The sequence below is a fragment of the Cornus florida genome, unplaced genomic scaffold (genome assembly GCF_030987335.1).
Source record: "Cornus florida cultivar Cherokee Brave unplaced genomic scaffold, ASM3098733v1 CherokeeBrave_3.0.0_Hap2_Chr02, whole genome shotgun sequence".
NCBI classification, from domain to species: Eukaryota; Viridiplantae; Streptophyta; class Magnoliopsida; order Cornales; family Cornaceae; genus Cornus; species Cornus florida.
The window spans coordinates 36,481,199-36,506,783 of record NW_026775572.1 but is presented as its reverse complement, the minus strand read 5'-3'; the positions used below and the strand labels follow the sequence as shown (position 1 = coordinate 36,506,783).

General features: G+C 33.8%; 1 protein-coding gene across 2 annotated transcripts; it reads left to right on the top strand.

The window, feature by feature from the left end:
• The first annotated feature begins 18,264 nt into the window (after positions 1-18,264).
• Positions 18,265-25,397, top strand: LOC132294687 (F-box/LRR-repeat protein At4g14103-like). 2 transcript variants are annotated; one of them, XM_059792631.1, is made up of 5 exons: positions 18,265-18,750; positions 23,537-23,999; positions 24,081-24,494; positions 24,637-24,771; positions 24,845-25,397. In XM_059792631.1, exons 2-5 carry the CDS (start codon positions 23,541-23,543, stop codon positions 25,145-25,147), a joined length of 1,311 nt encoding a protein of 436 aa, XP_059648614.1. In that variant the 5' UTR covers positions 18,265-18,750; positions 23,537-23,540; the 3' UTR covers positions 25,148-25,397. The 2 variants fall into 2 exon arrangements, with proteins under 2 accessions (XP_059648614.1, XP_059648613.1); XM_059792630.1 differs by having other exon boundaries at positions 23,537-24,494.
• Positions 25,398-25,585: the final 188 nt, after the last annotated feature.

Genomic DNA, 25,585 nt, shown 5'->3' with positions numbered 1-25,585 from the left:
ACTATTCAAAATTTTTTTACGATTTTAGAGTATTTCTAAATTTTTTTTTAAAACCCGAAACTATCTGCTGTCCATGTTTTTATTGTAGCTGGAAAACATATTTTTAGATGATTTATTTCACTAACCTTTTGACATTGGATCATGGCTTACATTTTCAGTTTTACACTCTCATATGTTTACTTCCAAAATAAATTAGGTTTGCCCAATTTGGATGTCAAATGAATTTTTCATGAATTTTCAAAGTTGGAAGCTACAGACTGAAAATGTGTTTTCTGGGCAAAATTTGTTTGCCCAATTTGGATGTCAAATGAATTTTTCATGAATTTTCAAAGTTGGAAACTATAGGTTGAAAATATGTTTTTTAGGCAGAATTTGTTTCAAAGTTGTGGGGCAAAACTGTTTCGATTGAGAAAATATTTTGTTAAACTAAATTGATATTATCAAATTGCAGTGTTTAAGCTTTCATTGGGCTTTGGATTCATTCAATTTGGGTTAGAATTGAATTTTTTATGAATTTTACAAGTTGAAGGTAGCAAGCTGAAAAATCTATTTTACGGACCAAAAATTTGGGGCGATTTCATTTCGGTGGTAATTAGGATTTTCATTCCAATTGAGGTAGGGAATGTTTTAGGATTATTTGTGTGTTGTATTGTGTGTTTGCCATGATTATACAACATCTATGTATGCCTTGTATCAAATCTAAAAATTAAGTAATTTTTATTTCTTTGTATAAGATTTAAAATTTATGATGATGTATAACTTTGATTTGAATTGTAACATGTTAGGAAATTATGCTTAGATATGTTGGTTAACATATATTAAATTTGGATCATTTGATTAACAATTACAACTTTTATTTAATATTTATCTTTAGTGAAAGTTTAATTCACATGGTTGTATCAAGTATTAAATCAAGTTGTAATGTGGTATTTAAATAGGCCTTGGCATGTTCTCTAACATAGATTAAATTGAGGGCATTTGGAATTGTTTAAAAATCTAGAGAAAATTAATTAATTAGTTTGATTAATTTTGTTTTAAGTGTTTTCATCACTTAACTTGTCATTTGATGTTATATATATGATGACCATGACATGTCTTTCAATATATATTAAATTGAGGTTATTTAGATTAACTTGGAATTTAGAGAATTTAACTATTTATGTTTAATTAAATTCTACTTTATTACTCCATGGGTTTAATTACATTTTGGAAGTTGTTTCTATATTTAATTCATGGATTTGGATTTGATGTATGTTCACTTGATTACTTTTGAGCATTAGATAACATAGTTGTTACTTTTATATTCATGAGAATATGTTTTTCCTTATTGAATATATTGTTGCTATGTGTAAGGAATTGAACACTTTGTATTTGACATCTTACATGCTATAGTAGTTGTGAATTTTGAGCATGTATTGTATAAGTTTCCAAAATTTGGATTGTGCTTGGTAAATAGTTGATATCTTGTATATACATGTTGATATATATACGTTGTTGCACAATTTGTTGATTTTGAAAATTTGGGGATGTCGTTGTTTGGCTACGTCTAGGACTTGGTTCTAGTATGGGGGATTGTCCCTCTATATAGTCTAGTGCACACATAGGGAGGTTACCCATGGGCTAGTAACCCTAAAGTAACTATGTTGTCGGTCTGATCCGGTGTGACGTCCGAGTATCCACTTTGTTTGATTTCGTATTTCATTTCAAGTTGATAAGTAGATGATATCGTAACTTGTTGTTCCTTATTTGATTTCCTATTTTGAGTTTAAGATGTAGCTTTGTGAAAGCATGCTTCATACGTTGTATTGGAAGTTTCATTGTTGGTTAAATTGCATCGATATCATAATTTGTGTTTTGATGTTCAAATGTAGTTTAGGAATGACCTTATAGATTCATTTTAAACATAGACGTTAGGTGGCATGACCCACACTTGATGTTTTCGTATTTTGGATTTCAAGTTGAAGACTTTGAGAATCTATATCTTGTTGCCTTGTATAACATGTTTCCATATTGTTTGAATTGAATGAACAGTGTGATTATCATATAAATGAATAAGGTAGCTTAGGATGCTCCCTGGGTCTCATTTTGACATAGACGTTAGGTGGCATAAGCCCTTTTAACATGTTTCACCATAAGGTGATAAAATTGTAAAATGCTAGGTCGATGCATGCTCATCTCCTACAAGTAGTTTTATGTTACTCACCCCTACGATATTGGGGCATATTTCAGGTACAGAATTCAAGATTTGAAGATTCCATTGCTCCTTGGATGGCTTACAGTTTCTAAGTTTTTATTTTATGCAAGTATTAGCATAAGATGCCTCTTTGTAACTCTATTTGTTTAAACTTGTATTCGTTGATTCGTATATGTAAAGTGTACATAAGTGCACTCTTTTCAATGTATTTAACATGTATGAGATGAAGCCGGAGGCCAATGACATGTATCTCGTTTTCTATGCACTTTTGTTTTCAAAGTTTATTATGAAAATATTGGAAATGTTAAATCATTGCTTCATAACTTTCGCATCGGGTGTTGGAATTTCATATCTTTTCTGCCCGGACTCAGAATCAGACGATTCGTGAGTCTAATTTTGTTCATTTTTCGTTGTCCTTCCAATGGTGTGCACGATGGCACCCTTTTCAGTAAGAAATGACCATTTTGCCCTTAGTTCATCTCTTTTCGGGTTAGGTATTCTTGCTTCATTTGCTTGGCTCATTTGAGTTCCGTGGCTTCATGGAGAGTCATTTTGGGGCCTTAGGGATGACGTACATCTCTTGAGGTCATTTGGCTTCTTTCGCTTCCGCATTTCGGGTCCGTTATCGGGTCAACTTCCGATTCATCACTAACGCACCGGGTTGAGAAATCCGGGTTGTTACAACTGTGCCTGGGTTGACGTGCCAAATTTTGACTATTGTCATCGTACACTGGATGACATCACGCAACCTATTGTTTTGCCCCCAATATGATGAACGGGGAATCATGATGTAGAGTCTCGTCCTTATATAAGAATGAGAAAACTCCTTGTTAACGAATAACTTTGGGATGGTTTCCATGATCGGAAACCTTCATCTTGCCGTTCGAGCTAAGTCGCATTAAAATTATTATTTCTTCAGGGAACTAATCGTTCCCACAAATGGCGCCAATTGTTAATGCGAAAATCCTCGTAACCAGGAATGACAACGTTTACTTGCAAAACAAAAGGACGTCACCTCGAATGGCACCGGTGGGGTGCTGGCTGAGGACCTCTAACGATTAAGCTAGTAATTATAATCTTATCATAGAATAATTATGTATTCAATGTTTAGGGATTTTTTCTCATATATTCTTTAATAGCCTGATGCCTTATTTTATGGTTGTCGATTGGAATCAAGTTGGTTCAACCGATGTCGATGGTTGAGATCTCCTTCATCATTAACGGAGTTTGTTGAGCAGATGTCGGTGGTTGAGATTTGCTCTATCATCAATAACTGATTTCATTTATCCTCGTGACTATAATGACAACATTTTTATCCTCAGCAACTTGACGAGAAATAGTGGCTGGTCAACATAGGGTTACTTTTTCCCCATCATATTGTATAACCGTTAAAATGATCACGTGACTGGTACATGAGATGTATTTTTGTAAGACATGAAATAGAGGATGTGATAAATCACGTTTTCAAAATTTTTTTTAGGAAAACACCAAAAAATTGAAGATTCAATGGAGAAAAATCATCCAATAATTGATATTGTTTCCTATAATTATTGAAAATTTACTGTTACTAGAGGGATCAACAGAGAAAAATATTTCTTATTTTATACCTTATATTCTCATCACTTGTTCTCCTATATAGAGGAGTCTTTACAATTATATTGTGTATGAGTTGAGAGAGTATTATAAAAGTGATATAACCCTTTGGACTCTTTGTGCTATAGATATAAGCCTTAGTGGCTTAATCACGTAATATATTTGTGTTCTTCTTGTTTTATTTCTCTCCATTTATGTTTTATGTTTTACAACATGGTATCAAAGCCTAATTTCTATTCCTAAGTTTGGACCCTATTTTGGGGTATTCCCTTAACATATGAAATTTTCGGTGCTATTTATGGCTTGTTTGGGTAGCCGGTTTGTTCAGTATCATTATTTTTCGCATTACCGTGTCTCTGGCCCTTTTTGTTGACTTATTTGGCCTGTCGATGTGTTCAGTAGCATTGTTCTTCTCATTTTTGTGTCTTTAGGTATTTTTATTGACTTGTTTAGGCTGATAATATGTTTGGTAGCATTGGTCTTTGCCTTTTTCGTGTCTCCGGCAGTTTGCAAAAACTTTTTTGGACTGTCAGTGTGTTTGGTAGCATTATTCTTCGCCTTCTCTTTTCTGTCTTCATCATTCACATTTGCTACCACTCATAATCTCAGTGGCAAATTGGGCATTCATACTCCAACTTGAGGGAAGTTTGACAATTTAATGAAAGAAAATCCTCCAAATGTTATTAAAGATTTACTTTTATTAAAGAAATCAGTGTAAAAAATTCTCCTTGTTTTCTATTTTATTATGGAAAATAATAGTTGAACCGAATACTGAGACCCAAAATTCAAGCTGATGGTGATGTGTCACTATAGCTGTACTACACTTAGAAAGATAAAATTTTAAAGACAAAACTATCCTTACAGAATCCAATTAGCAAAAAATCTCAATTACCATTAATATCTTTCTTTATCCATCTATATCCCATAGTCAAACCATTCTTTATTTTCTTCCCTCACCTTTTTTCTCCATTACCATCATTGATTCCTGAGGATACACAAATATATCACTTTACAGTATTTGATTTTCTTCCCTTTGCATACTGACACGCACTACTTTTCTTTTTTTCTTTTTTCTTTTTTTTTTGGAGTTATGATGAAAATTTTAAAAACTTGTTATTTATTTATTTATTTATTTTATTTTTATGTTTTACGAAATTTTGCTTATATATATATATATATATATATATATATATATATACACACATATATATAAATGAGAGGGAGAGTGTTTTGATAAAATTTTAAAAACAAAATTATAGGGATTGAATTGCAGCATATATATAAAGGAGATGGAGAGTGTTTTGATAAAATTTTAAAAACAAAATTATAGAGATTGAATTGCAGTATGCTTAAGAATATATATATATATATATATATATATATATATATATATATATATATTTTCTGATGAGTTCTTTTTAGAAATTTATATATTATTATGCATCTATCTAGAGAGAGATACTGTTCTGATAAAATTTATAAAATGAATTTAAGGGATTTTTAATTATAGTTGTTTTTGAAACGATGATCTTAATTAACCCTAAAAGAGGGATGATGAATACAAGAAGATAATATAAGGGTAATTTTGTCTTTGAAAATTCATATTATTTTAATGGACATGCTAGTGGAACCATTTGATTGCCATATTAATTTGTCTTTTTGTGCCACGTACATTCTGCCTATCGAATCTGTCTAATCTTTTTCCCTGAGACTCTTTTATTATTGAAGATTTACTTTTATTAAAGAAATTAGAACAAAATAATTCTCTTTGTTTTCTTTTTTTTATTTATTTTATCTCATCATTTCTTTTCTTATATAAAAAAGTTTTAGACTCCACCATTGTATTGTATATGCCTTGTGTGTTAAAAGTGTATTATAAAAGTGATCTAACCTTTGACTTTTTTGTGCCATAAATGTATGCCTAATATCTATATATTGTTCTGTTTTCATTTCACTCTCCACTTATGTTTTATGGTTTCTATTGTTTTCCCTGCCAAACTCACCGATGCTTAAATCCCTTCTCTCCACCAAATACTTAACTTCAACGTACAAGGTCCACAAATACAACATAAGATCACCGTAATTCTTTAAATATCCATAGATGCTATTTAGAAAAACATGATACATATATATCAAATCCTAAAGATACATTAAATTCTCAAAATAAAGTTCTAACAAGCAATTGATCAAACACTTTATATACATTTATTTACGTAAGTATGATGATCTCCAAATAAGCAAGATCAACAGCTACAAGTCTATATTTGATTCTTTTGGGTACCTGCAAAGTGGTGGGAAAAAATCCAAGAGTTAGAAACATGCTATGAAAGCCATGGTCAATGCGTAAAATGAATAATTTCATGCTTTTCCAATAAAAGAATATAATTTCACGATAATTTCAAATATAGAGTAGGTTTGCAGGATTAGGGGAGCACATAAAACATTTAGGATACGAATCAATAATAACATAAAAGATTTTCTACAAAATTTCTCAGAGGTAGAGGTTTGAGTAATCTCCACTATATAAATGACAAAATGAAGATGTAGATGAGATGATTCCTAGCTGTTCCTTCCTTAATTTGGTTCCCTTCTTCTTTTTTTTTTTTTTTTTGCCCGATTGGTATTCACATACATGTCTCTTTTGAGACTTGAACTCTTATCTCCCTCTAAAAAATAAAAGACTAATACAGTTAGATCACTGGTTCATTGATGCTTTCCTTTTTGCTTCTTTCCTTTTCCCTCTTTAATTCACTGATGCATGTAAGGAATGAGGGACACTTGCATGTAAAAGAACAAGTGTAGTGGTTAGGGACAATCAGTGTCTCTAACATGGTAACATGTGTTATAGATGTGCTACGAGGCGGCCAAATGGGTCACCACTAAATCTAATTTTGTGAATTCCCTAAACCTTCCACCAATATATAATTATTCACACAAAAACACCACATCTTCATTTATTTTGTCAAACATCTCCCATTAACAAATAATGACACCAAGACAATTTTTACATGACATACGTCTCTCAATATTAGTTCAAATTATCTAGTACACTGATAAAAATCTAGGGTGTATAACAAACAAGAACGTGGACAAACACGTTTTTAAAATGAAAAGTCATTACTCATAGAAAAATGTTTATAAAAAAAAATAATAAGAATGTAAACGGACACTAGGATTAATTAATTATTAAAAATTATAAATAAATGAATTAGTGTATATTACATTAATTAAAAAATTATATAAAAATAAACAATGCCTTTGACATTTCTAATAAAAATGTATGTGCATTGCACGAGGTTGAAATTAAGTTAACATATAGCTTATATTTTCCACAAAGTTTTTGTTTTTGAAAATTTACATTCATCTCATATGAGTAAGCTTTAATTTATTGAGAGCAACCAAAAGAGACTTCAGCTTCCATTTATCTATCCCTTATAGAGCCTTTAGTTCTCCATCGCCGTCTATATTGTGGCATCACACTATCCGGTTTTCAAATCATATTCCGCGGTACTCTTTCATTACCTGGGTTGCTCTTAGTCACTGACTCAAAACTAGTGACAGTTCGGCCTTTGTAAAGAAAATTGTTCCGAATTATTTCTTCTTGTGCCTTGTTACTGCTGAGAGCCATAACATCTCTTATTCAAGTGTAAATTCTCATCAGAAATCTGGATGTTCTTCCAGCACTTGTGTGGGATTTATATTGGAGATTATAACATTTTTTACATCTCCAATTGGACTGTGTCTATGTGGAATGCCAAAACCAAAAACTCCGGATGCATATGTGTATAGGCTCTGCCTCACTACTTCTGTATACTTCATATGAAGGGGAAAAATAGGCGAAACGCTATGAACAAACTGGTTTCAACAGTCTCTATTACGAAATTGATCTTCAACATTGTTCGGAATCGCTTCATGTTTTGCAAACTGTGTGATACAAAAGCTGCAAGATCCATTGTTGCTGCGTGGAGTCTCCCAAGCTCAGTGTTTGCTGTGTGTGAGTAATTTGTAATTTTGACCGTTTCGGCTACAACTGTTTTTCACAGCAGTTGTTGTCGCAATAGTTTTCTAGCTTGTTCATGGTTTTGGGCCAATTGTGGCCTCGTGTCGTTTTGTTGCCTATGGGCTTTAGCCTCCTTTTGTACAATTTTGTTTTCCGCTTCGTTTGGATTGAGGGATTTAGAGAGAAAAGAAAGGGAATGATAGTGATGAGTGTGTTTGGATGGGAGGAATAAGAGAGAAAAGAAAGGATTTGGAGAGATTTAGAGGAATATAATCAAAAATTGACAAGATTTGGAGGAATTTGGAGAGAAATGGAGTAAATTACAAAAGTAACCTTGAGAGTAGAGGCAAGCTTGGTTGAGAGAAGGGTAAAATGGTAAATTATTCATTCCTTTCTTATCCATCCAAATAAGAATATTACCCATTCCTTTCTTTTCTCTCATATCCATCCAAACATGAATATTATTATATATATCATTTCCTTTATTTTATTTTATTTTCTTTTATAATCATTTCCTTTCTTTTCCCTCCTGTGTATCCAAACGAAGCCTTAATGATTTTTTTTTTAAGGCAAAAAAATGTTAGAAATTAAATTAATAAATAGTCGAGACTTCGTACTCCAAAATCCACCGGAACAACTATTTTTGAGTTAAAAGAGTTTTATAGTTGATATATAAAGATAATATAAATGGAGTGAAAGCCTAAAACGCCTCATGAAGGCTAAAATTTTAGAAACCAAACCCAATTAAGCAAATTTCAAATGTACTATTACCAAGGAGAATATTGTAAACTAATAAATAAATAATGTATATGTATAATTAAAGACCAGGTATCTTTGGATTCATGCTCTAGTCTTTAAAATGGTATTTCAATAATTTAAACCAATGTTTTTAATAAACCATCTGTTTCATCAAATTAACAATATAACTTTAGCATCCTCGATGATAAAAAATAAAAAATAAAAAAAAATAAAAAAATAAACCATAACTTATAGATTTAACAAAGAGAGTTATAATTGAGAAAATGTTTTAATGTATGGATCTTTCCAAGGGAGCTTATTCAAAATTTTGAGTTTGAGAAGAAATCATTGAGTAACCAACGGTCAGTGGTCCAGCAGTACTAAATCTCTACTTTTCAAAAGGAAAAGTCAATGGTTCAAGTCTCAATGGAGGTATGAGTGTGTGAGTACCAATTAAGAAAAAAAAAAAAAAAAAAAAAAAAAAAAAAAAGAAAGAATTCATTGAGTAAGAGTATTGTGATTTTGAGAAAAATCATTGAATGAAAATGTAGGAATGAATTTGACATAAATTGTTTTAGAAAATCATCTTAAAAAATATGAATCGATATACATTTATATAGGTGTGTAGGTACATAGAACTATAGAAGCATATGTAATATATTTAAGATTTCAAAATGGTCTAGTGTAATGGGTGGGCGATTATCCATTTATCCAAAAACTTAAGTTGTTAGGCGATTATCCATTTACCCACCCATTTATACCCAATCACTTTTCCATCCGGATCTGATGTGGAACAAATGATCCTTGTAACATTTTCCCCCACCCGAACTTGCAACGCCCTCGTTGCAGTCGGGCCACCCTGCCTACCTGGGGTGGTTCACCCGGACGCCTTCTGAGCCTAGCTCAAAGACGGTTCTGGCTCTGATACTAACTGTAACGGGTGGACGCTTGCCCATTTACCCAAAAATTCAAGTTATTAGGTAATGTTGCATACCTACCCATTTATACCCAATCACTTTCCCATCTGGATCCGATGTTGGACAAATGACCCTTGTAACATTTAATATTTAAGTAGAAGTATACCTTTTATTTAAGTGGGTATCCTATGTAATGGCTTTTTCATGCACACAATTTTGTTTTTGAGTTTTACCTCAAAAAAATTCATATCATTTGGAGATAGTAATACATATAAGTATTTCATCTTCACATTTACTTAGGTAATGTGAGATTGTGCAACATATATTTCGCCTAGTATGGTAGCTAGGGATGGAAATGAAGCGGAGTTAGAGTGGGTTTGGCTAAACCCTACTCCACTCCATTAGAAAATCCACCATACCAACTCTGTCTTTACTTCGAAACGGATTTGTAATTGGTATACCATAACCGCCCCTACTCTGGTAGACAAAATACCAGTTATGCACTGCATACTTCATTTGTTTTCAGGGTGGGGCTTGGCGGGTTATGCCACTTTTATTATTTAGTTTTAGTTTTTTTTTTTTTTTTTAGCCTGATGTACTCAAATTGGGTTAATAAATAGCTTGGCCCATTTTTAAATTACTAAATAGTGAATATTAATATATTTACTGAATAGTCTTAAATATTATATATATATATATACATATATATATATATATATATATATTAAAGGTACATATATAGTTGAGGTGGGGGCGGGGCGAGTAAATCACCAAATCCACCCCCCGCTCTAAACCCGCTTCGGGTTTTCAATTGTTTTACCATATCCGTCCCAAACCCATTTAGGGGGCAACCAAATTCGCCCTATTAGGGTTGGGGTGGAGCGGAAACCCGCTGGGTCGAGGGAAATTGCCATCCCTAATGGTAGCTTGTTGTTACAAGGAGATATTTGTCCCACATCGGATCTGGATGGGAAGTGACATAGATACGTATAAAAAATTGGGTATACAGTACTACACAACAACTTAAGCTTTTGGGTAAATGGGTAAACTCTCACCCATTACAGTTGGTATTAGAGCCAGACCCAGTCATTGATCCGGTGCCACGCCAAAGGCCCAGCTCGAAAGGCATCTGGGTGAGTCACCGTGGGTAGGCAGGGTGGCTCGACCACAACAAGGGCGTTGCGAGTTCGGATGGGAGAGAATGTTACAAGGGGATATTTGTCCCCCCACATCGGATCTGGATGGGAAGTGACATGGGTATAAATGGGTGGGTATGCTGCACTACCCAATAGTTTGAACTTTTGGATAAATGGGCAAGCGCCCACCCGTTACACTCGCCTACATCACACCTGCTAACAGTCATCGTCACATCCCAAGTGATTTTATAAGAATGAAATGATAACATATTTACCAAGTAATTAAAACTAAGGAAAATTCCACTCATCTACCCTGAGGTTTATCAATATCCCATATTACCCCTCTCAGTTTCATAATCACACTTACTTGCCCAACAATCAAGAAGGGTTTATGTGAAATATTGACAAACTTTAAAGGAAATAAGTTTAATCACACTTACCTGCCAAACAATCAAGAAGGGTACAGTTTATGTGGGATATTGACAAACTTTAAAGGAGATAAGTGTAATTTATCCTTGAAATTTGATTATTGGGCTATTGAGTTTCATTTCTTGGGCATCATTCAATAACCTAATTGGTAGAATGTCCAGCTTGTGAAAGGTGTACTAAATTTGAATCTCTCATCCCTTAGTTTGCGAAGGGGCAAAAAAAAAGTTACACCTTTATGTAAAATGTAAAAATTGCAAAGATATAATAATAAAAAAAAAGGACAATGCTTGAGTCCTATCAGGATAAACTTTGTCGTGCAGGTTAGGTGGTGTAATAAAAATTTGGCACTTGCCTCAAAGTAAAAAAATGAATTAAACCATTTTAAACGGGTTAACCTGGTCTCAATCTCTCTGACCATTTGAGTAATTACACTTCCAAAATCAAGAAATCCCATTTCAACCACCGTTCTCCACCTCTTTGTGATCCTCCATCACCCATTCAACTCTCTTCCTCTGCCATTCATCACCACAACACCCACTAAACCATCTCACGAAAGCAAACAAACAATTAATCAACCCACAACGGAAATCCACCGCAAGCATCTCTTCACTCCATAATCACTACCAAACAATCACTATGATGCACTCTAGCTCCTACTCCTTTCTTTCTCTTTCCCTTTACGCCTTCGTCCTCCCTCTCTACTTCCTATCTCTTTCGTCTATGTCCTCTTGTCGTCATCGAATCGTACCCTAAAGGAGACAATATTGCTCGATGGCTACGATTCCAAGCACTGGTTTGTTGTTACGAAGAAGATGGGAGTGAGAGAGATAATTGATCTTTCAACTAGTGGCTATGTAGATTTGAGGAAGCTTTGTTTACTGAGGGGGTGGTGGAGAAAGAGTGGGACTGTTGGTGGCCATGGCGGAAAGTCGGGAGTGTCGGCGGTTAAAGGTTTGGAATGGAGATTTCAGATAAAGGGATATCTTTCACATGGGTTTACCAGGATAAACTTTTTAAACGGGTCTAATTTATTTTTGGATAATGCTTAAATCCTGCCCTATCAAGACAAGTTTTGTCTTGCAACCTTTGTGGCCCTTTCAAAATTTGATACCTGTTCCAAAATAAAAAATTGGAACATACAGAATCAAATTGGCTACCCGGGTAGAATCCAATGAGAAACCCAAATTTTTTTTCTTTCTCTCTCTCCTTTCTTGGCTTTCCCTTTTTTTTTTTTTTACTTTTTAGACCAAAAACTAATATACAGAGAGAGAAAGTGAACTCAAAACATAACAATGGCTTCTTCGGCTTAGTCTCTACTTGATCTAATGTTATCCAATGCTTCCTCTTCTCTTATTAGACCCAACTCTTCTCTCTCCTTCAAACCCAGACCACTCTTCTACACCTTTCCCAAGACTTTCTCTTTACCCATCAGTGTTGGAGTGTTAGATTGATATTTCTTCACCCAATTATGAATGCAATATAATGTACAAATTAAATGTATAGCTTTAACAAATTCAGAGACAATTTTAAGACTTGTTGTTAAGAGAGATGAAAAGGAAAAGAGAGAATGAAGAGATGGAGGCATTGTAGATACTATATGAAATTACACCTACTCAAACATAGGAAACCTAACTGTTAACTTTATGATGCGGAAATATAAGATGTAAAATAGGAAGATAAAATAGAGAAAGATTAAGAACACAATATATACATGGTTCGGCACTAAGGCCTACATCTATGAATCAAGAGCCATTGAGGCTACATTTCTCTTATTGCTTGTATTTCTTGATATGTTTACATTGTATTGATACACAATATATAGGGAATAAAAGTGCAGACAAAAGGAATAAATCAAGGAGCATAGAAGAGAAAACGAATATAATATATATGTATACTATATATAATATATTATACATATATATAATAGAGTAAATCAAGGAGGAAAGAAGGGAAAACGAATATAATATATATGTATAATATATATAATAGAGTAAATCAAGGAGAAAAGAAGAGAAAACGAATATAATATATATGTATACTATATATAATAGAGTAAATCAAGAAGAAAAGAAGGGAAAATGAATATAATATATATGTATACTATATATAATATATTATACATATATATAATATATATTTCAATATTCTCCCACAAACTCAAGATGAGTTTCTCGAAGCCAACTTGAGTTTGGAGATGAAATCTTGAAAACTATGGTGGAGCGAAAAGCATCCAAAAGGCCGAAACAACGCCGGGAAAATGGTCGGAACAACGCCGGGAAATAGTCGAAAATGATGGTGGAACGAAAAGCATCCGAAAGGTCGAAACAACACTGGGTAATGCCGGAACAACGCCGGGAAATGGTCGAAACAACGCCGAGGAATAGTCGGCTCTCTGGCGACTGTGGAAGCGGAACAAAGGAGCCTGTGGGCGGGTTGTGATACCCCCGGATTTCCGAATGCGGGTTAGCCAGGCCCACGCCCGAATACCCGAGGGTATCAAAACAAATTGATAATAAACGAACACAAAGTACAAAAGAATAAAGAAGAATAAATAAAATGCTAACAAGAAACTAAAATGATAATCTAATAATAAACCTCAGAATATATTTCCATTAGTTAATAAACTCTTCTGATATAACTGATCCTCCAAAATACAACTCGGGAATCCATACTGTGTGGACCCCTAGAAAATCCAAACTAAACAAATGACAGCAATAACTGTCTAAATCAGAAAACTAAATCATAAAGGAACTCCTATGTAGCATCGGAAGAATGAAGTAGACTGATCCTCGCTCAGCACGAATAACCTCTACTCCTGACGAACACCTGAAAAATAATGGTGGGTCAGGCCCACAAACAAGTTTTACTTTATTACAGTCCAAACAAAGATCCGATACACGTATACATCCTAGTCAATCCAACAATAACTAGTAGTCCGTATATATATATATATACACACACTAAAGGAACCTCACTAGACTATAGGGTTATCTCAACCTGAATAGTAGGCAACACGCAAAACGCACATATAGTGGGCATGAGTACCTAGACCTACCAGGGTACACAACTACACTATATCTAGCTACACATCCCTGGCGATATACGCGCCCTAACCACTGATCCTGAGACTCAAGCTCATATCATGGCACTATACTTATATATATATAATCTAGTAACCATCCTATCCAGTATAAATTAATCATCCATAAGTCATTCAACTTGTTCAGCTGACCTGACTTGAATATAAGTAGGACTTAACATTTTAGTTAATCCATTCCCTTATATAATAAATTAATCCTCCATAAGTCATTCAACTTGTTCAGCTGACCTGACTTGAATATAAGTAGGACTTAACATTTTAGTTAATCCATTCCCTTATATAAAATAGGTAGGACTTAACTGATAAGTTAATCCGTCCCTAAAATGCCACCGTCCCATACCGGTGCATTAAACCACACAATCCAACAAGTGATGTAACGATTAAGGAAATACATCAAACAATCCAGAAATAACTATGATAATATGATATCAAGTTATCATAAAATAGGAATGACTTATTATTTATTTAAGCTTGCTATATCATATGTTCCACACAAACTGAATCTTATATATGATGATATTTTATTATACCGTCAAATAAGTATTCTCCATATCCAATTCATCTTACACATTTAATCTTAATTACTAAAACATTTTAAAAGATTAAATCCATTCGTTTGTTTAAAACATTCAAATAGCAAGCATCATTATGATTGAGTCTATTTAAATTTATTTAAACCCAACCCTAGTTCTTATTTAATGTTCAGGAATCCTAGGCATGTTTCTACGTTCCATCATTCCACAGATATAAAAAATACTTAAAGTAAACATATAAAAATTCACACCGAAAATCAAATCAAAATCATGCATTTATCAATTCATAACACAAGAACAAATATGAACCAATTTCATAAAACCTATGTTCTAATCCAATTAAACATGCATAATTATTTAATTTTATGTGTTTAATAAATCCTGCAATTTCTTAGGCATGCATAGAAATACGAATTAAAGGGAAAGAGATAGAAGAAGAACTTGCCTTAAACTTTCGGATCGAAAGTTAAACTTCTTCTTCATTGATCTTCTCTCTACAGGGTTTTTTTCCTCCTTCCTTCATTTTTCTCCTTCCCTCTCTAACTCTCTCTCTCTAAAATATATCACGTGAATATTTGTAACCCCATTTTATAACCTATAACTATATATTTATAGGCTAAATAAAATAACCATAACCATTTTCCCAATCCAAGTCAACTTAAAAAATATATATATTAAAATATTAAAAAGGTAAGTAAAATATGTTACGTATATAATTTATGTATATCTTTATTAAATAAATAAATTATACACATCCCATTATTTATTAATGGATTATCCAATAATACTTAAATTACCATAATATTATAAAGTAACTTAAAACATAACACGTATCAAATCTATGTATATTTTTATTATTTAAATATAAAACATATACATCAGATTAAATATTACTATCCAAGTTACCATAAAAGTAATTAATAAATTACTTTCCCTTTTATATATATTAAAAAGATAAGTAAAATATGTTACGTATATAATTTATGTATATATTTATTAAATAAATAAATTATACACATTCCATTATTTATTAGTGGATTATCCAATAATACTTAAGTTACCATAATATTATAAAGTAACTTAAAACATAACACGTAGCAAATCTATGTATATTTTTATTATTTAAATATAAAACATATACATCAGATTAAATATTGCTATCCAAGTTACCATAAAAGTAATTAATAAATTACTTTCCTTTTTTATATATGTATATAATATATATCTATATATATACATACACAATTATCCATGGGTTATTACACATCCAACCTCCTATCCAAGTAATCCATGTGATCTAATTAGTTAGCCCATTACTACTAACCATAACCATAAAAGAAAAATAAAATAAAATAATAAAAGAAAAGAAAACATTTAATTTACAATTAATCAAAATAGCATTTAAGTACATAATCCAATTAAACAATTAACACATAGACAAATACAAATAATACATAGACACATAATCAAATAATCAAGTAATACCTAATTCAATTAAACACATAAGCAATTAGTCAAATAATCAATTAAATAATTAACAATACAATTAAAACAAATAAATAAATACCGAGACTATCCTTTTAAAATTAGGGGTATTACACGCGTGTAGGATGAGTGAGATCTATTTGTAGAAGTGTACGTCACGTAGGCGCGTGAAGCGTGAGTCAGATCTACTTCGCAGGAGCATCAGCGCATGATGGTGCGGGACGTCGCTTGGAAGCGCGTGGTTGATCGAAAAAAGAAAACAAACAAAAAAAAAAAAAAAGGGATCAGATTTTACTAGTCTTCTCTTTCACTGCTCTCTGCAATCAATAAAGGAAAGGGGAAAAAAAAAGGGCAGAGCTCCAAATGGAGCCACAGAGAAGACAACACAAACTTCGGCACTAAGGCCTACATCAATGGATCAAGAGCCACTGATGCTACATTTTCTTATTGCTTGTACTTCTTGATATGTTTACATTATATTAATACACAATATATAGGGAATAAAGTTACAGACAAAAGGAATAAATCAATGAGTAAATCAAGGAAGGAAAGAAGGGAAAACGAATATAATATATATGTATACTATATATAATATATTATACATATATATAATAGATTAAATCAAGGAGAAAAGAAGGGAAAATGAATATGAGTAAATCAAGGAGGAAAGAAGGGAAAACGAATACGAATATAATATATAATATATATTTCAATACACACCATGTTGCTCTTCATTCTAGGGTGGAGAAGGCAAAGAGAGGCCTTGAGAGAGCCGGACGCCACAGACAACGGGGAGGGGAATGAAGCGGTAGAAGAAGAGAATGAGGTCGGTGACGCCGAGGACGAGGAGGACAGAGGTAGCAGTGAAGATTCCGGTGGCAGCAATCTAAGGGATGGTGAGGTGGGGGGTTTCGAAGACAACGACAATAAACTTCGTTGCTTATACAGGGCAGTGAAGATGGGGTTGGTGCTGAGATCGAGGTTGGAGATGAGGGTGAGGGTCAAGACTATGGGGATGTAGGTGCCTAGATCACTGACGAAGTAGTCGAGTTCGAACCATATAGTGGTGGGAACTGGGAAACGGTAGCATTGGTGACGGAGGAGAAGGGTGGTGGTAGTGGAAGAGTTTGATTTATTCTTCCTAGAGCCTCTAGGTGTTAACTATTGAGGGAAAAAAAAGGCCGTTTTATAACGAGTTGATCCAAATTGCTGCCCTATACTTCTTTCTTCTTCTTCTTCTTCTTCTTTTTTTTTTTTTTTTTTTTTTTTTTTTTTTTTTTTTTTTTTTGTAATATTATATCATAATATGACAACTTGTTCTTAGGGCAAGATCCAAACATTATCCTTTATTTTTATCACTTTTAATATTATATTATTTCTTGACACACTTGTCAAATTTTATTTATTCAACCACACTTGTCAAATTTTTTTTTTTTTTTTTTTTTTTTTTTTTTTTTTTGTAATATTATATCATATTATGACAACTTGTTCTTAGGGCAAGATCCAAACATTATCTTTTATTTTTATCACTTTTAATATTATATTATTTTTTGACACACTTGTCAAATTTTATTTAGGGAAAATTACATATAAATGGAGTCAAAGTTCTATATTTACTTAGAGGCTGAGTCAAAGTTTCATATTTCTCTAAAATGGATTGCTGAGGTGGCACATGGTTTTTTACTGTTTAGAAATTGTGGTGCCTAAAATACCCTTCTGCGAAGGTACTACTTTTTCTTCGAAGGTACTACTTTTTTGAACTGAAGGTACTACTTTTTGGTGTCCAGGTACCATGTTTTTTAAACACCCGCGAAGGTACTACTTTTTCTCCGAAGGTACTACTTTTTTGAACTGAAGGTACTACTTTTTTGAACTGAAGGTACTACTTTTTTGTTAGGGAAGGACATTTTAGGCACCACAATTTTCTAAACAGTAAAAAACCATGTGCCACCTCAGCAATCCATTTTAGAGAAATATGGAACTTTGACTCAATCTCTAAGTAAATATGTAACTTTAACTCCATTTATATGTAATTTTCCCTTTTATTTATTCAACCACATCACTGGTGAAGACACCATTTGTCGACTCAAGTATGGTCCATAAAAAAATCTTTACAGTCGTATAAGTAGTAGATGATATGGTAGGGATAGAAATGTCTCGGATCTGTCTCTTCCATGAACACCCACATTTCTCCATAGTTCTCTTCGCCGCCCCACCCACCTCTACCACCTTCTTCGTCACCTCCTTCACCAATTCTCACGCACCGTCCATCAATTCCCTCACCATCTTCTCCAACCCTTCCCACTTAACAAACCCTAGCTCTCACCGTCCATCACATGTCTCCACCCTAACACCCACCTTAATTTATCTCCTCCACCACCATCCTCGCATTCACCGGCCGCCGAGTTCCACCCACAGTGACTCAGAAACCCCTTCACACTTTTGATCGGGGGTCCAAGTCGTGATCAAGTGCCTAGAGACTGCTCTCCCCTATTAATTTGCCCATATATACATGGTCACACCCCTCTGAGTCCTCTCAAGTTCTCAAGTAGGTTGAAGCTTAATCGTGTGGTCTGTTGAATCCACAAGTGACAAACGACGTCGCCTGCGACCTTCTACAGTTGAGTAAGTTTTCACTCCTTTATCTCTCATTGTTAATTTTCTATGCTAATTTAGGGTTTAGTGCTTTTCCTGTAAAATTATACTCAAATCAACTGCATGCTTGTTTATTCAAGTTTTCTTTATTTATTGTTCCATCCATTCAGTTATATATATATATATATATATATATTGTGCGAGTGTGAGTACTAGTCTTGCAAATGGTGCATCGATTTCTGGAACAACTGAATATATGGTGATACATTTTAGAGTAGTGTGTATCTTTGAGATTGTTGAATAAAGATGGGATTGATATATGGTAAAAGGGTTTTGACTCTGTTAGAGAAGTAAGTTTGATGTTGTAGCAAATTTAATTTGTTTGGATAGTTTTTAATTATCAAAGTAAAATTTGTAATTGATACGTATTGTTGAAATTAAATTTTTACTTTGTTTTTCTTCTCTCTGTTTCTTAATTTCTTTCCCTTTCCTTTTCTCTCAATGCCTTAGGCTTTGATTTCACAAAATTCTAGTGAAAAGTCATGTGGTTTATTCTACATTCATTTAAGTGAGAACTTGTACAATTAATATACATAAAGAGGAGCTGCATGTGTCAATGCCCATGCTCCTCACCTTTGGGCTAGTGAATTCCATGTATTTATTATCAGATTGTATCTCTTTGTTATCTTCATAATAATCTTATGTTTCCAAGTTTTAATCTGGTGTTTTTATCAGACCAAAAGTGCTCGGATTTAATCATAATATATTATTTAATTTCCATTTGGGAGCTGATATTTGTGCTCCAACAATCTCCTCTCGCACTCTAACTCCTTTCGCTAGTAAAATGAAAAGACTAAATTGCCCTCTTCTTTGTTTTTGAAACTATGAGTTGCCTTTTTCGTTTATTTCCTCTTGTGATGTGTTCTCTCTGTTCCTCTTCCAATCCTTGCACCTAAATGTAATGAAAGCAAACGAACTCACTGCATTGAACTTCTAGAGTTACTAGGAATAATTTAATTTTTTCCCCTAAATTACTAGGAAATAAATTAACTTAACTATTCAACAATAATGCTTGAAACATTGAACCTATTGATCTTGGCAATGACACTGCACTCGAGACACTATGCTCAGTGATCGTTGGAGGAAGCTACATCTCCCCAATCAACGATTCAGGCATGTTTCAAACAACTAACGAGAGATGTAAAAACAGGCCTGATTAACCGGCTTATACTGCACTGGAGGTGGTCTACCGGATGGCCAGGTCCATGGGTGACAATAAAACCTTAAATAAAGCCGTTCAATATTACACGGATACTCGGAGTGGATTTGGGCTTCAATTACCTGGTAAGGTTGGCATTTCTGCATAACCCAGGAGGGGATTGTATATTTCGGTTTTTTGTCAAAGATCAGCTCACTGATGCTTATATGGACATTTTAATGCATAGTGGACATTCTAGGGTTCCAATCTATCGCAACTATGTTGTGTTCATGGAAAGAGAAGGCAATCATGATCTTTGTTGTCTTTTTATATCTCAGACATTAACACACATTAACACGCATACTTTTGGTTGTCAGAAAATAATATCTTCTCAAGGAGTAGAGAGGTTACACATCTTAAAATAATTTATTCATAGAAAGGATATATGAAGAAGAGAAACAAGACAACAATGATTTGTCTTCATGGTTAGTGGAGAGAGAGAGAGAGAGAGAGAGAACTGGTATTAGAAGAGAAAGAGAGATCACAATAGAGCACAATAGATGGAAGTTAGAAGTAGGGATAAGAGAGGATATCACAGTAGATGGACTATCATAGTTGATGCAGAAGGAAAAAAAGGGCACTTTGGTTGTATTATTAAATTTGGAGCGCGAGAGGAGATCCAAGGAGTGCGAATAGCAGCTCCCTTTCCATTATTTGTTTGTTCATTTTTTATTTTATTTTATTTGTGAATCCAACACAACTTTTTAATGACAATAGTGGACATTTATTAATGAGATAAACTTCCTCATATTCACTTGAGGGATGATATTCACTCTCCAAAAAAGATCCGGATTCTCTACTTCTATTCTTTTATAGCTGAAATGACTAATATAGCCCCAAACCTTCCATTGAACATAAAATTCATTGTTTTGAATAAATTAAAAGAGTTGTATAGATAGTAAACTGCAAAATATTATATCAAACTCCTTTGAGCTTTATACTAGCCCTAAATCTATTTGTGTTCCTTTCTTTCCTTATCTTCATGGTGATGCATACCTGATGGGGTTTTCTCCTCCTCTCTCTCTCTCTCTCTAATTATCTTTATTTGTTTCAACTTCATCCCAGTTTTATCTGAATTCCAACTTATCTCTCTGATATGACACGGATTTTTATTTGGTTTAATATAATTTAATTTCTTAGGAGAGAGATAAAATTGATTCAGGTGGAGTAGAAAGGGAAGGGATTAGAAGAGAGGGTGATAAAAGGTGTAGTTGAAGGTTATTTTTATCATTTTATTTATCAACAAATATGAGTGGAGCGCGTGAGGTACTTTTTGGAGAGCAAATAACACCTCCCTATTCACTTGCATCACCCAGTAGATTAAAGGAAGATGCCCAATTACTTAGCCAAATTTATGTGCTTCAATTTAGTGGTTCTTGGAAAGTGAATCCTCTAAGTGCTTTCTGGTTCCACTTTTAATTCAATTTTGAAAATTAGCAAAACAACCCACCACAATCAATTTACCACAATCAATGTTCTTCTGGAGTACCCAATGGATCGCTAAATAGTGTTCCACAGTTAAAACTATATCTATAGACATATAACTCTGCAAGTTCTTCGCATTGTTCACTGCCATCTTTTTCAGTAATTTTATTATATATTTTCCCTTTAGTAGGAGGGTCCTCTTAGGAGCATTACTCTTTTGTAAGTCTATGTTAGAGTACTTATCACGAAAATTTAATTCCGTTACCTTTACTCTAATTTTTTACTATAATATTTTTTTCGACGGAATTAGGTTTGTAGTAAAAAGAAGTGTATTTACTACAAAATTTGAATTATGTATCCTTTACTTGTTTCCCCTTCCACCTAAAATCCATGGGCTTTTCTACTCATGGTAATATATTATTATATTTGCGACAAAATTAGTTCGGTCATAAATAGCGGGAGACAAGAATATTTACTATGAAAATTTATTTCATCACCTTTAATCTCATTTTTTTCCCTTAATATTTCCTTCTCCCGCCAGAAACTAATGGGCTTTTCCACTTCCAATTGGTGCATTACTCTTATATTATGACTAATGCTATTACAAGGCCTCCCGCATCACTCTTCTGCATTTAAACTAGCATATTTTTTCCTTTCTTTATCATTGGTTATTTGTCTTCAAGATCCCTTGAGACTGTAAAATCCAATTGGAGAGAAGATTTTTAAAGTTTTTATGGAAGATTGAACTTAGGAAGATAGCTCAGCTGAAGTGTTGTGTGGTCACCTTGCCTCATGCAGTAGGAGGTTTCAATATACGGAAGATTGAAGAGGTTGATTTTGCAACAAAACTCACCATTTGTTGGGATTTTCTGCAGATCAAAGAAGGTTTATAGCAAACACGTATCAATACGATTAAGATGACGAAATTGGGAGTAAACAGGGTTTGAATAGCTGCGGGTTTGACGGATTGTAGAGTTCACCAAGCTCTTTTTCCTTCCATTTTGATTCTGGCAACAATGACTTTGGATTCACTAAAAAGCCTTCATAAGGAAATAGCAATAGCCTTGTCTGGGTCAATCTATTTAAATTAGCATAATTTGAACTAAGAAACTAATGCACAAATTCTATTTTTATATTGTCAACATTAAAGTAATTTCACTATAAAAAATCAATTTAAAATACCATAAAATGAAATTATACGAGATGATAATTTGGTCAAAAGAAAGTGTAAAACTTTGACTGATACCGTGATCTATTATAAGATTTTGGCTTTTACTGGGTATTGTTTTTCGGAGTAAATACTACATGCTAACCTACGTTCCAACCCCTCCTCTTCCAAACCCTTCCTCTCTGCCTTCCTCATATCACTACTCCCTCACAAACTTTTCACTGCCAACAAGGGAGAATAGTCGTCGCTGGAATCGTTCAAGGTATACATCTTCTAGTTCTCTCACTTTCTTCTCTATTATTTCTTTATTTCTACCACTCCGAAAGAGAGACCTAGTCTCAATCAAATATCCATGCTATTTAACTTAACCCTAATAATTTTAAAATTTTCATGAATGTTTGGTTGAGAGTTTTTGTAATTCTAATACAAACCAAGAAATGTTTGTGGTTTGTGGTTTTTGTAACAATTTTTATGAATGTTTGTGGGTGTTTAGTATCCTCCTCTGTATAGAAACCTACATATAACTTTTGATTGAGTGACTGAATTGGGTTAAATTCTTGTGAATCTGGATTTTAGTATTAGATTCTATTCCTGCATGCATCAATGCCAAAAAGAACTTGTGAGACAATGAGTTATTGAGTTAATAGGAAGAATGGATTCAATCTATTGCAACAAAAAATAAATACATAATATGTTACTCAAATTAGTGTGCTTCAATTTAGTTGCTCTTGGAAAGTGAATCCTTTGAGTGCCTTCTCACTTATCTGCTTCGAACTTTAATTCAATTATGAAAATTAGCAAAACAACCCACCACAATGATTGTTCTCATGGGTACCCAATGGATAGCTAAATAGCACTGCAAAATCAAAACTCTCTTTATATATAGACATATAGCTCTACAAATTCTTCACATTGTTTACTGCCATCTTTTCAGTATTTTATTATATATTTGTTTCCTTCATTAGGAACATGACAGAAGTGATGCGTTCTGTTTATAAACGTGGGAGGCGTTTTAAGAAAGTGGAAAATGAAGACATAATTAGCAACTTACCAAGCAGTCTCATCAGCCATATCCTCTCTTTCCTTCCGATAAAGGATGCAGTGGCAACCGGTGTCTTATCAACCAGATGGAAGTATCTCTGGACCGCAGTCACTAACATGGACTTCGATGATGGGTTGCTAGTCGAACCTATAAATCCTCGGAAGCGTACCAAACGAAAACTTCGTTCAGTCGAAATGAGCTTCATAAACTTTGTGAACCGAGTTTTCATATGCCATACATCATTTTTGCATACATTCCGCCTCAGATGTACTCAGAATTATGGTGTTTCAATTCTGAATTTTTTGGTTTCTACTGCACTAGCACGCAATTTGCGTGAACTTCATCTTTTCTTTCAAATCGAAGACTACAGTGGGCTGGCTCATGAGGTTTTTACTTGTACAAGTCTTGAGGTACTTGAACTGGTTGGTAGATTTGTTCTCAATGTCCCTACTTTGGTTTGTCTGCAGAATGTCAAAATCCTCCTTATTGAAGAACTTGAATTTTTGGATGATGTCTCAATTAATAGACTCTTTTCTGGCTGCCCTCTGCTTGAAGAGTTGTCCATAAAAACATGCTATTTCAAAAATATTAGTATGTTTCACATTTCTGCTCCTGCTCTCAAGAGTTTAGTTATAAGTTGCTGGTCTAAGGTTGGCTACAAGCTTGTACTTGATACGCCAAATCTTCAAGATCTTCAATATCATGACCATGTAACAAAAGGCTATTCAATGAACAAATTAAATGCCCTTGTCAATGCCGACATTGGGTTTGTGCTGAGAGGCCACCCTGACCATGATGGTTCTGCGGAAGAACATGTAGAAGAATTGTTTGAAGGAATATCTAAAGTTCAGTGGCTTCGTTTATCTGATGATTCAATGAAGGTCAGATCGCTCAGCTCTGCTTGCCAATTTCTGATGATTTCTTCTATTTTGTTTTTTATGCTCATGTGTACATTTTGGACTGTGTTTGGCTTGCTTCAAATTTTTATTGACATCGTTTTCTTTTTGTATGATGACCCTTCAGTTGTGCAGGTCTCTGCTGCCAAAGTTCGATCATTTGACTTGTTTGGAGATTAGTTGCAAGAATGTTAGATGGAAATCGCTGCTGGATTTTCTTGAAAGCTCGCCACAACTGGAACAGCTTAAGCTTGTTTTTGGGGTAAAACACTCAAACTCCATTTGATTAATTATTGTATGAGAGTTGTTGCAATTTATATTTCTTTTCTGATCAGGGAGCACTATTGCAAGATAGATTTGAGGAAAACCAGACAACATGCAGTTGGTATCAACCTAAGAACGTGCCTTCTTGTCTGCTGTGTCACTTAAAGGAGATTAAAATTATGCGGTTTGAAGGGAAAAGTGATGAGCTGAAAATGGCAGAGTATTTCTTGAAGAATTCTAAAGTTTTAGAGAAATTGATGATTCGTCCTTGTATTAATAAAAGGTCGTCTAAGATTAATAGAAGGACGTCTGAGATTAACATGGTACGGATGTTACCAAGGGGCTCTGAGAAATGTCGAGTTGTGACTTTTTAATATTTTCTTTTGAGCTCTGTGTTCTATGGTTGGGGGAATAGCGTCTCTTTTTGTTTCCCTTTTTGCTTCTGCTTTTAACCGGTAAAAACAGACAACTAGTTGCTTCTGCTTAATTTATTAGCAGAAATTTAAGCTGTTTTCTTTCCAAGCCACTCCTTTGTATGGGCTGGAGTTTCAGCCTTCAATGTCCACCTCCTGTTATGCTAATGCTACTTTAATATGAAAGCTTACCCTTTATATTTTATTTTCATGACCTGGGTTTTGAGCTGGCCAAGGTGTCAATAAGTTACCCTAAAAAATAAAAAAAAAATTGCTTAGATATAATATAAATGCATGTTACACACCCGATTTTATTCGTAAGCATGCTACAAGTTGGGTTGGCCAAGCTCAGCTTGGTCTCAATCCAACCTCAACCTGAAGTTGGGTTGGGCTAGTCCG

Coding starts and splice junctions, on each gene's coding strand:
- LOC132294687 (XM_059792630.1), top strand. CDS start 23,541: ATGACAGAAGTGATGCGTTCTGTTTATAAACGTGGGAGGCGTTTTAAG. Junction 24,495..24,636: donor TATCTGATGATTCAATGAAG/GTCAGATCGCTC, acceptor ATGACCCTTCAG/TTGTGCAGGTCTCTGCTGCC. Junction 24,772..24,844: donor AGCTTAAGCTTGTTTTTGGG/GTAAAACACTCA, acceptor TTTTCTGATCAG/GGAGCACTATTGCAAGATAG.